This window comes from Hakea prostrata, chromosome 10 (assembly GCF_041222555.1).
Source record: "Hakea prostrata isolate BN-2017 chromosome 10, UWA_Hpros_2, whole genome shotgun sequence".
Taxonomy (NCBI): Eukaryota; Viridiplantae; Streptophyta; class Magnoliopsida; order Proteales; family Proteaceae; genus Hakea; species Hakea prostrata.
In genome coordinates, this window is record NC_142609.1 from 14,523,518 (window position 1) to 14,534,991 (window position 11,474).

Below are 11,474 nucleotides of genomic sequence, written 5' to 3' on the forward strand. Positions count from 1 at the left end.
ATAAGCCATGGAAATTTTTTTGTCCTTTTTTTTGCCGAAAAGATAGTTACTTCAGAAAAAAAAAAAAAAAATCCAAGTTTGACCTTTCCTAGAAAAATTATAATTCTTAAATTGTCTTTTTCATTGTTCACGTTTAAGGACTGATTCTAGGGTTTTAGAGATCAATTCTCGCTGATTCCAAACCAATCTTGATCAAAATTGACGGGTACAAGTTCAATCATGGTATGGTTTACCAGAAAGAATTTTCCAAAATTGAAGGGACCTACTGTCATGTGGTAGTGACCAGTGAGGCCACTTTTGCTACCCACTACATTTCATTTGGGTCCAAATCGTATTCCAAAACTCCTTCCAATCTTTAATCAGATCCTTTATAGGTCATCAGAATGGCAAATCAAAGCCTCCAATAACCCATTGTGTTTGCATTAGTAGGATATAAGCAGTTGAACAACTTAAACATGAGGACCAAAAATGGAAAATGTTAGGGTGAGTAGAACTGTAACCAACTTGAACAGAAGAACCACTAGCTAGATTCAGAATCCTTACAAGATAAACAATAACCAACCACATTGCTGTAAAATGCACATACAATCTGGAATCTTACATCTCAAGATCCAGTAATGAGTGTCTTATGAAGGCTTTTGGCTTATGTCTTGTCTGGATGAGTTTGGTCATCTGGGTTAGTGCTTTTAAAGCAGATTGTGACCAGGAGGACAACACAGCTTCATCATGAAGATGCAGGAAGAGGAAGAGGAGTTGAAGCTCTTGGGAACAAAGTTAAGTCCATTTAGCTGGAGAGTTAGATGGGTGTTGGAGCTGAAAGGAATAGAATACGAATTCATAGAAGAAGACCTCGCAAACAAGAGCCAGTTGTTGCTGTCATCAAACCCAGTTCATAAGAAGGTTCCAGTACTCATTCATGGTGGTAAAGCCATACCTGAATCAGTAATCATTCTCCTGTATATAGAGGAGACATGGATGAAGAATCCCATATTGCCCACTGACCCTTATGACAGAGCACTGGCACTTTTCTGGGCTAAATTTGCAGATGAGAAGGTGAGGTTTGTGTTAATTTCAATTCTTTCCTTTTCTTCAAATTATATGACAAAAATTTGACATGGGTTTTGTTGTTCTTGGGTAGTTCTTGCCGGAGATTGAGATAGCCTTCAGCTCCATTGGAGATGATCAAGTGAAAGCTGTAGAGTCAGCAACAGAGGCTTTACAAGTGCTTGAAGAAGAGATTAAGGGGAAAAGGTTCTTTGGAGGTGAGAGCATTGGATTTGTGGATGTTGTGGTTGGTTGGATTGCTTATTGGTTAGAGATGGTTGAAGAATCTGCTTGTTTCAAGGTATGGAATTCAAAGAAGTTCCCCTCACTTCATTCATGGATGAACAATTTTTTGGAAGTCGATGTCATTAAGGAGACCCTTCCACCACCTGATGATCTGCGTGCCTTTTTCAATGAACTTCGCCAAGTCAAGTGTGATTCTTTGACTCAAGAACTGAAATAAATCTCTTTCTTCTTTGACTGAAGAAAATAAATAAGTCTCTCTCCACTCTCTCTCTCTCTCTCTCTCTCTCTCTCTCTCTCTCTCTCTCTTCTCTCTCTATTTGAAATTTAAGAGACTGAGAAGTGAAATATTTTAAATTAGAAAAACATTGTGGTGATTTTTCAACTTCCAAAGGCAGTTTGTCATAGATGGCTCAAGCCAGAAGGTAATTGAGTGGCTATAAATTGTAATGGTTCTAGTCGAGAAGACAATGATGGGTACAGAGCTATTGTCGAAAACCGTTATGGTAAGGTTATTTTTGCTTTGGCAAGTGGTAATAATGAGAAAAACATTACTAGGTTGGAATTATATGCGATCAAGCATGGCATGGAGACTGCTCGTGAAATAAGTATGGCAATGATAGAAATTTGATCTAATTCCATGGTGGCCATCCAATCTATTTAGGGGTATTTTTCTACATCTTGGAGGGTTGTTGATTTGATCATGAAGATTATGGAGCTAAGGGGTGGTTTTTTTATATGTAATTTTGTTCATCATGTTTGGGAAATTAAAGTTTATGCAGACTTCTTGTCAGGTTTCCTTAATACCTCCCAAAAAATCCATCTAGCTGCAGATGCTCTTCCGTTAGCTCTTTCTGTTTTTGTTCAAGATGATGCTAACAGTAAGAAATTCTTCAGAATGTAATTTTCTTTTTTTTCCATTTATTTAATAAGTGCTCCCTTTTTCCAAAAAAAGAAACATTGTACAAGCTGAATTTCATACTATATTTAATAATAACATATTTTATATACAATTTTGAGCAAATTACGCAACGCCTATTGAATTTGGGGTAAAACTAGAGACCACTCACCATTGAAACAAGTGTATTTTCACATTTTTTTAGAAACGGAAGGTTGAGATCTAGTCGCAGCAAAGTGTTGCGCAATTATTACGCAGAACTGAAGTCTAACCCTGAATCCTATAGATTCCAACTAGGTCTTTTCAGCCCAAATGACATGTCAGGATTCAAGTTGGGCCGGGTGTGATTAAACTGAATAGTCTGTTGGGCCTAAACATGTCAATATATTTTCATCATCTAATCTGTTCATTTCACCCAAAAAAAAAAAAGCTAATTTTATGTGATACTCCTTCAGTTATCCTTTAATTCTCAAGACACCCCTAACTTATCCAAATAATCAATGATACCCTTATTGACTGCAATAATATCGCATGGACCCCCTTCTATTAGTGAATAGCCGTTAAGTTAACGCGAACAGATTCAATAATTGTATAAAGACGAAAATGTCATTTTCTTCTTCCCCTCATGGGCCACATCGTCTGATCCGCAATAATCATGTACTATTGGTTAGTTGATTTTAAGTGACACATCCTAGTGTATGATATTGGTCATTATATTTTAGTAACTTCCAACAAAGACTTATTGACATGTATCGTATTAGTTGTATTCAATATAAATATATATCGGTTAGTACCATATCACATCAGGATATACTTTAAACCTTGTCTCCACCTTTAATTCCTTTTCTCTTACAATCTTCTTCCCACCGATTTGGATTGCAGTGGTCTATTATCTTATGAAGAGGGGTTCTTCTACTGACTCCCGATTATGACGCCTATACTAGGATCACTACTGCTGTTTGTCCAAACTAATCAACGAATCATCCGACCCGAACCATTTCAAAGACCGACCATGGCTGCTAGTGTTTGTGAAGAGACTAGTTCAATGCCAAGATGTGAATGTCATTAAATTTCATCGAACGGTGATATGGTAAAATCAATTTTCCATTATAACAAGAGTAAGATCTCTTAACGATATTTTAAGTAACTCAAGGGGTGCCATAAATTATCTAGGGTAACTCAGGGGATGACATTGAAAATCATGATCATATGAAGACAATCCCATTAAAATTGCCACCACCAACCAACTGCCACTGCCACCGCCTCCGCCATTGCTGTTGCCACCTCCACACCTCAAAGATTAACAAAAGAAAAGAAATATATGAAAAATAAATAAAACATAGTTGTTGTAACTTGTAATGTTATTTTGCCATTGTATTTATTGAATACAGCACCTTTTGGGGGAAGGAAAAGTCCATGGATTAAATATAGAATTACAAGTTGTACTATATGCATGAGTTGCATTGATAATCGTACGTAGCTTAATTAATCAGAAGATTAATCTTGTAATTAATACAAGTCAGACAGATAGATGGTTAGCTGGCCAAGAAGCATTAAGGATAATATTAAGAAAAAAATAGAATTAATCAGAGCCTCTCTCTCTCTCCTGTGTCTACCTACTTTGTTTGTCATTATTTCTACGAAGCTCCTTGTTTGACGAATCTTAAGCAACTTGTCCTTTAGTTACTCCAGAAGTAAAATCAGTGCTTCTCTTCTTCCGATGAGAACCATTTGACAAGTTATGATAGAAGTCGATCCAGAAAACATGGCTAAAACGTCTCTCCTGTCGATCTCTACTGACTTTGCTAGATAAATCTGAAGCAACTTCTCATCAAGTCATTAATTACACAAGTATAATAAGAGCCTTCTTTCTTCCCATGAAAACCATTTGACAAGTTGATTACTATAGAATAGTCAATAAAATATCTAGACTTGTTTGTATGAAGATCAATTTTCACCATAAGAAAAGTCCCAAGCTAGGTCTGTTTTGTGGCCTGAACACTTTCAAAAGAATGACCCTTTTTCTACATTGGCCATCACCAAGTATGCATGGTTTTGTTCAGAATTTTGGGTTCTTAGAATTCACTGCTTCTAGGCCCCTAATTGTGTTTCTCATGTTTCACTGATTTTACTGAGACAAATCTAAAGTAACTAGTTGTCAAAGTCATTACATAAGTATTATCTATAAGAGCTTCTCTTTCTTCCAATGAAAACCATCTGGCAAGTTATGTTAGAAGTCAAGAAAACAAAGATAATTAAGACCTTAAGTTTTTTCGATTTCTACTGACTTTCTTGTTATATATTACTTCTTGGCAAAGTGCTCGAAGTCCTTGGTCGTCCTTGTTTTAGGCAAATCTAGTCTAACTTGTTATCTAGTCATTTGAGAGTTATATTAATCAAATTCTCTTAACCATTTGGCAAGTTAGATGGAAGTCAAGAGACATAGCTAAGACCTTGCAAAAATATAATCAGTCACTCCTTCCTATATAGTTAAACCATTTGGGGAAGTCAGGGCGGACCTGCATTGGGGCCAGGGGGGCCATGGCCCCCCCCGGATTTTTTAAAATTTGTTATATATTCCTTAATTTTTGGTCTTTATGCTAATTCCTTTATTTTTCTTCAGCTTTTTCTCTTCTCTGTGAATGTCACTTTTGGCCTCCCCCCAATTTGAGACCATTTTTGGTATATATGGATATATGTCATTCCAAATTAAAACTAGTTCCTCAATCACTTTTATTCTCCCATTTCTTCTCTCTTTTCTTCTCTCTCATGTTTTCTTCCTATTTATTCTCTTATCTTTTTATACGTGGGTTAAGGAAAATTTTTGAAAAAAATCTATTAGTATTCAAAATTTCATTCCTAATTAGAAATTAACTCCTCAATCCGTTTTATTCTCTCCTCTCTCATATTCTCTTTCTTTTATTCTCTTCCCTTTCTACAAGTATGGGTTAGGAAATTGGAAAATCTTCTCCACATTAGGTATTCTTTCTCTTTCTCAATCTATTTATCGTTTCTATTTTTTTACTATTTTTATTTGATTTTATACTATTTGTTTCTTTATTTCCCTATTTATTCTCCCCTTTCTTCTCTCTTTTCTTCTCTCTCTGTTTTCTTCCTATTTATTCTCTTATCTTTTTATACGTGAGTTAGGAAATTTTGAAAAAATCTTATTAGGTATTCAAATTTCATTCCTAATTAGAAATTAACTCCTCAATCGTATTTATTCTCTCCTCTCTCATATTCTCTTTTATTTATTCTCTTCCCTTTCTATAAGTATGGGTTGGAAAATTGGAAAAAATCTTCTCCACAATTAGGTATTCTTTCTCTTTCTCAATTTATTTATCGTTTCTATTTTTTTATTATTTTTATTTGATTTTATACTATTTGTTTCTTTATTTATTTTACAATTTTTGTTATTTGATTTTATACTGTGAATAAAATGTCTATGTTGTGGTAAACTACCATTGGTTTGCATCTACTAACAAAGAAAATTTTGGTTTGCGTTGCTTTCTAGGGCTGTTCATGTTTTTTTTTTTTTTGGCTTTAATTTATCTATATTTGTCAAAAATTATTATCAATATGGGCCCTACATGCATTAGTGCTTCCCGCGGGGGTTATCCGCTTTTTCTTCGGCCCCCCCACTTTTGTCCCGGGTCCGCCCCGGGGTTATGATAGAAGTCTAAGGGAAAACATACCCAAGATATTTCTCCTGTCTCCACTGGTTTGGTTGTTATTACTTCTTGGCAAGGTGCTTGAAGACTTGAAGGCTTATTAGGTCCTTGTTTCAGAAACATTTGAAACTAGGGTGTAAATGGATAACCGAAATCCGTTTTTGAATTCACATCCGCATTCGTTTAGGGGTATCCGAATCCGTCCAATTACTAATAGGATGCGGATATGGTATACCCTTCTTACCGATTATTATCCGTCCAATAAAATTATCTGATTAAGTTACTTATTTAGATTTATTTTTCTTATTTTTATAAATTTTTTACCTATGATATGTGACTATTTTTCTAAATTTTCTACTAGAATAGCTACCAAAGTTGCTAAATTCATAAATTTCAAACCTAGACTTCACAAATAAAATGGTATAGATGTAAACAGATAGTCGAAAATTTGTTATGCCCATTTAGAAGAATCTACTTAAGAAAATAACTATCTGATTATCATCGGAATCCGACTGAAAATCCGTCCGAAAACCAATAGGATATTATCCTAATCCGTCCAAATATAATAGAATGCGGATATGGTATTTATCACTATCCAATCCGAATCCGTCCGTTTACACCCCTATCTGAAACCATGACCAAGGGAAGACAAGGGAGATCAATTCCTAACAGCTAGTTGATTGAGAAGGGCAGATTATGGTTAGTTTACAGCTAGGTGTTCTCTTATTTCTAACATAGTTAGTAGGGTTTCTTCTTATCTAAGGTGATGCCATCATTGCCACGAGTTTTCACACTCTGGACATATGCAAGAAACCATATTTTAATTTGTTTTACTGTGGCTGAGTTGATTAAATATGGATTTCTTGAAAGTATAAAAGAGGGTTAAGATCGATGTCACACTGCATGATTAGTTCTAACTTTTGAACTGTAAAGCCAAGTCAAGTTTCATGTGCTATATAACAATTGTATTTACTCCATTTCTATAATCTGGATTAGGTTGCAAGTTATAATAGCTACATATATAAACAGGAAGCTGAAGACAAAGGTCTTTTATTAAATTCTATGGCGTTCTACTTTTTGGAGTAAGACGTATCATATGTTACTGGGTTTGCATTGAGAATTTCACACTTTGCATGATTTGTCACGAGTTATTAATGTGAATATCCGGTCAAAATCTGCATACTTGAAAATATGGTGAAAAAGAAATAGAAAACCTTGGCCTTTTGGTCATCATTACCATATTTGCATATAATAATATGATACTTTCTGTAGGAATCTCCCCACAAGGGTTAGAAGACACAAAGGAAAAGAAGAACACACCAGCATGGTAGATTAGATTGCAAAAGACTTGTTTCTGTTGTTGAAATAATTTACTTGATTGCTTTCACGTTACAGGTTCTCTTTATATACAGCAAAGAAAGAGTTTTAACTCTATTGGAGACTACAGTGGTTACAAGGTAGGTGAGATTAAGTAGAACTGATCAGGAGAGGTTTGAGTCAAGTGAAACTCAATAGTTGAAATAAGGTGAAACTCAAGAAGACTGGGTAAGGTTGGATTTAGAGACCCAGTGCTTCACGTTTCATTGAGTTGGTTAATAGATTGCTAAAATGAATTACCAACTACAAGGGTAGTTTTAACACATAATGCTAGAAATTGGAAACTGTTCCTTCATTTTTTTTATTGGAGAAATAGAATCAAAACAAGATCTTCTTCTTATAAATATCTTAATTTTATTACTCCAAAGAACACTCAAGAAAGAACATGGCTAACAGCTTTGCCATGAGGCCCATGAACCTAATCTTACTTTGCTTGCTTCCTTATTTCTTCTTGGCAAAGTGCTTAGGTGCCCACCTCTCCCCAGCCTTGTATGTATTTGGAGACTCTCTTGTTGATAGTGGCAATAATGATTTCCTTAATACAACTGCAAAGGTGAATTTCAAACCGTATGGCATAGACTTCCCTGCTGGTCCAACTGGTAGATTCAGCAATGGCAAAACTTTTGCAGATATTTTAGGTAAGTGGGTTCATGAGTGATTCAACATATGCAGTGATCAACAAGATATGGTCATGGCTTCTTCCCTTCACCTGCTAATCTTCAGTGCGAAGATATGGCAACTAGCTTATAATGATTTTATAGTTAATCTTGTCCTCTATTCTTTCTTTGTCTTGTGATCTTAATAAGATTATTTGTTGATTTGTGACTTCAATTCCAGCTCAGTTTCTTGGGTTACCTCTGGTTCCTCCATTTTTGGGTCTTTCAAAGGCTCAAAAGTTGAAAACCATTACTGGAATAAATTATGCATCAGGGGCAGCTGGCATCCTTCAAGAAACAGGTTCAGCAATAGTAAGTAAAGATGTTACCTAGATTTTGTGAAGTTGATGGTGAATTCGAAGATTGTTCAAATCTTAGCCTCAGTAACCTTCTGGGTTTGTCATACAGGGAACTATTTTGCCATTGCCGATACAGATTAAGTTCTTCAGAAAGACAGTCAAACACTACTTGCCCAAGAACTTTAAAACCAACGACAAGCTTTTACATTACTTATCCAAATCCATTTTTCTGGTAAACATTGGCAGCAATGACTATCTCAACAACTATCTCGTACCTTCATATTACAATAGTAGTCACTTGTACAGCCCAGTGAAATTTGCCAGCCTTCTAAGAAAAAAACTCAGAAAATATCTACAGGTACTGATATTCACACACTAAGCTCTTCTCTTTTCATATGAAATTCTCATTTTGGGATATAAAATTGCAGGATCTTTACAAACTGGGAGCTAGAAAGTTTTTGGTGTTCAATCTAGGCCCTAGTGGGTGTACACCATCCTTACTAAAGAGCCAAAATCTTACAACTGGGTGTGCAGAGAATGTAAATCGGTTAATATCCCTCTACAATGCAGGCTTACCAGCTATGTTACAAGAACTAAGAACCAACCTCAAGGGCTCAAATTTTGTTATGGCAGAATTTTATGCAAGCAGCTATGTAACGAACCAAAATCCTTCTGCATATGGTACTAGCTAGACAGAAAAGTCTTCCTCATGTACTTATTTATTCTGATCTTGATATTCTGTAACTAACTAGAAATCCATTGTTGCAGGGTTCACAACTACAAAGGCTTGCTGTGTTACAAAGAATACAGGTTCACAATGTGTCCGTGATGATCAACCTTGCCTGGACAGGAATACACATATATACTGGGATGGAGTTCATCCTACAGAAGCTTCAAACTCCTTCTTTGCAACTGGTTGCTTCTATGGTACTACCCAATGCATTCCAATAAACATTCTACAGCTCACTCAGAAGTAAACAGCAGTGATGCAGTTCTCAACAAGAATATGAAAGCTAAACATAGTCTTTTTTGTGATTGTACCCATTTTTAAACCAAATAAAGGCCTGGGGTTGGAAATTTTTGGTTCCTCACAATCTATTAGTTTCTAGTTGTTAATTCAATTGTCATGTTGAGTTACCCTTTTTTCTTTTTGGTACATAAATGGAGTCAAAAACCCAAGAAACAAAGCTAGATTCAAGAGAAATTTCATCTAGATTTTTCCAGATGAAATTTTTTTCTTTTCTTAATACAAATTAATTGTCATGTTCAGTTCCCTCTTTCTTTCTTTCTTTTCTTTTCTTCTCTTTCTTTTTTTTGGTGGGGTGGGGGCTAATTACCCAGTCATAATGTGAAGTGTTTCCAATGCCAATAAAAAGTAACTTATCCAATATTATTTAACATCTAAAAAACTGCCAAATAAAATGTATTTCAAGCTGAAATATCACAAGTACTACATCGTCCCGAATTATTGCAAAGAAAACTATAAACCAAATCCTTTTTATCTGGCATTAACATAAAAGCACGTGCATCTAAAGCACCTTTTACTAAGATCAATAAAGTTGTATGTAAACCTAGAGCAATTGCATGATGAACCAAAAAGTCCTCAAGACCTGTTGTAAAGAATAATGAATTAACATTGTCATTAAAAGCATTTTTAACCAGCCCAGAAGCCATATGTTTCGACTTGCATTGAATGTGGGGCCATTTGTTGAAGTCTTGAAGATAGAAGTACATCGAGACCATACGAACTCTTATGATGAGCAAATTGTATCCATTAGGCGAATGCAATTCAACCAAGATTTGTTTCTCCAGAATATCAAAGCGAGCATGACATTATTATGAACATAAAGTCTCAAAGTATGGAACTTGAGAAACAGGCTAGCCCAACTTAAATGGGATTTGAATTGATAGCTTCTTTATGGTCTAACATTCTTAATCTTCTACCCATTCTCGAGAGTCAATGACTATTCATAGCTATTACCTTGACACCAAAAAAGTTCAACCCAATGTTTTATTATATTTTATGTTATCATTATTATTATTTTTGGTAAACCAATGCTTTATTTATATCCTAGTTGATCTTGATTCGACATTAGAAGTATATTTGAGTTACTTTACTAGTTCATTTTATTATATATAAATGTATACTCCCAACGTTGGGTAAGCTTAAGTCGAGATAGGCAAGGGTTAGGTCAGGCTTTTTACAACTTTGACCTCAGATCTGGTCCTAAGCTTAACCCTGCAAGGCTTACCATGTTAGATACTTTGCCTTGACATGCCCTAACTTTGACCTTGACCTAACCGTAAAATAATAATGAATTTTTTATATGCACCCCTTCCATTTTTTATGAAAATATGGCATAATCCCTCCAAAATCAAAACCTTATAAAGGTCCCCTCCATACGGTTGTCTGTTAATCATAAACGTGAGTTTACCACTTTAGCCTTACTTATTAAATGGATTAAAAAACTAATATGAATTTACTCATGAGCCTCTCTAATTCCTTCTCATTCACTAGAAAACTAGGGCACAACCTTACAATCATAGAAAACTAGGAAAATTGTTTGACATTAAAAAAATTAAAGAAAAAATAAATATCTTTTACTCTATTTTCTAAGAAAAAATTATTTCTTGATTTAATTTTATGCATTTAAATAAAAAGAAAAATATAAAGGGTATTAAGAATTTGTAAAAAAAATTAAAATAAAATGATAGATAAATTAATATAAAAAATATGAAATTTGAACAAAAACAAATGATATAATAGTCAAGTGAAAGATTTCCTGCAAAAGAGAAGTATATGCTAAAGTATGATATATATATATATATATATATAGCACGAGGTGGTATTCAAATTCAATCATTAAAATCAACCACACACCCTCCCCACTCTTCTCCCTCTTAAAAAAATATATATAAATATATATATATATATATATAAATAAAATAAAGGGGCAAACAACATTAAAACAACCCCACACCAAAAAAAAAAAAAGATTTTTTTAAATACAATTAGACTCCCTAGTTGAGCTCCTACATTTTGTACTTGTAGAGCATTTACAATTGTAAGATCGATCCCAAACCTGTTGCTTGCTATTGAAAAGGTTTTTTTTTTTTTTTAGGTTCATCCGAGCTAGCTTGTACACACCTCGAATACATCCTTAAAGGGAGTTTTGTCGTCCGCAATGATCAAACTCATGACCTCTCCACTGAAAAGTATGGATATGTAATTTCTACCAACCTTGCATTGACTACTGAAAAAGTTTTACTCCAACTGAAAAATTAT

The 11,474-nt window shown here is 34.6% G+C and overlaps 2 protein-coding genes across 2 annotated transcripts; both read left to right on the forward strand.

Annotated features, from left to right (window-relative positions):
- Window positions 1-709: 709 nt before the first annotated feature.
- LOC149002092 (putative glutathione S-transferase) lies at window positions 710-1,578 on the forward strand. The gene is made up of 2 exons (XM_089138418.1): window positions 710-1,053; window positions 1,139-1,578. Exons 1-2 carry the CDS (start codon window positions 727-729, stop codon window positions 1,505-1,507), a joined length of 696 nt encoding a protein of 231 aa, XP_088994544.1. The 5' UTR covers window positions 710-726; the 3' UTR covers window positions 1,508-1,578.
- Window positions 1,579-7,613: 6,035 nt separating this feature from the next.
- Window positions 7,614-9,458, forward strand: LOC149002093 (GDSL esterase/lipase 7-like). Its single transcript, XM_089137523.1, has 5 exons — window positions 7,614-7,871; window positions 8,071-8,201; window positions 8,298-8,546; window positions 8,617-8,869; window positions 8,957-9,458. Exons 1-5 carry the CDS (start codon window positions 7,619-7,621, stop codon window positions 9,163-9,165), a joined length of 1,095 nt encoding a protein of 364 aa, XP_088993649.1. The 5' UTR covers window positions 7,614-7,618; the 3' UTR covers window positions 9,166-9,458.
- Window positions 9,459-11,474: the final 2,016 nt, after the last annotated feature.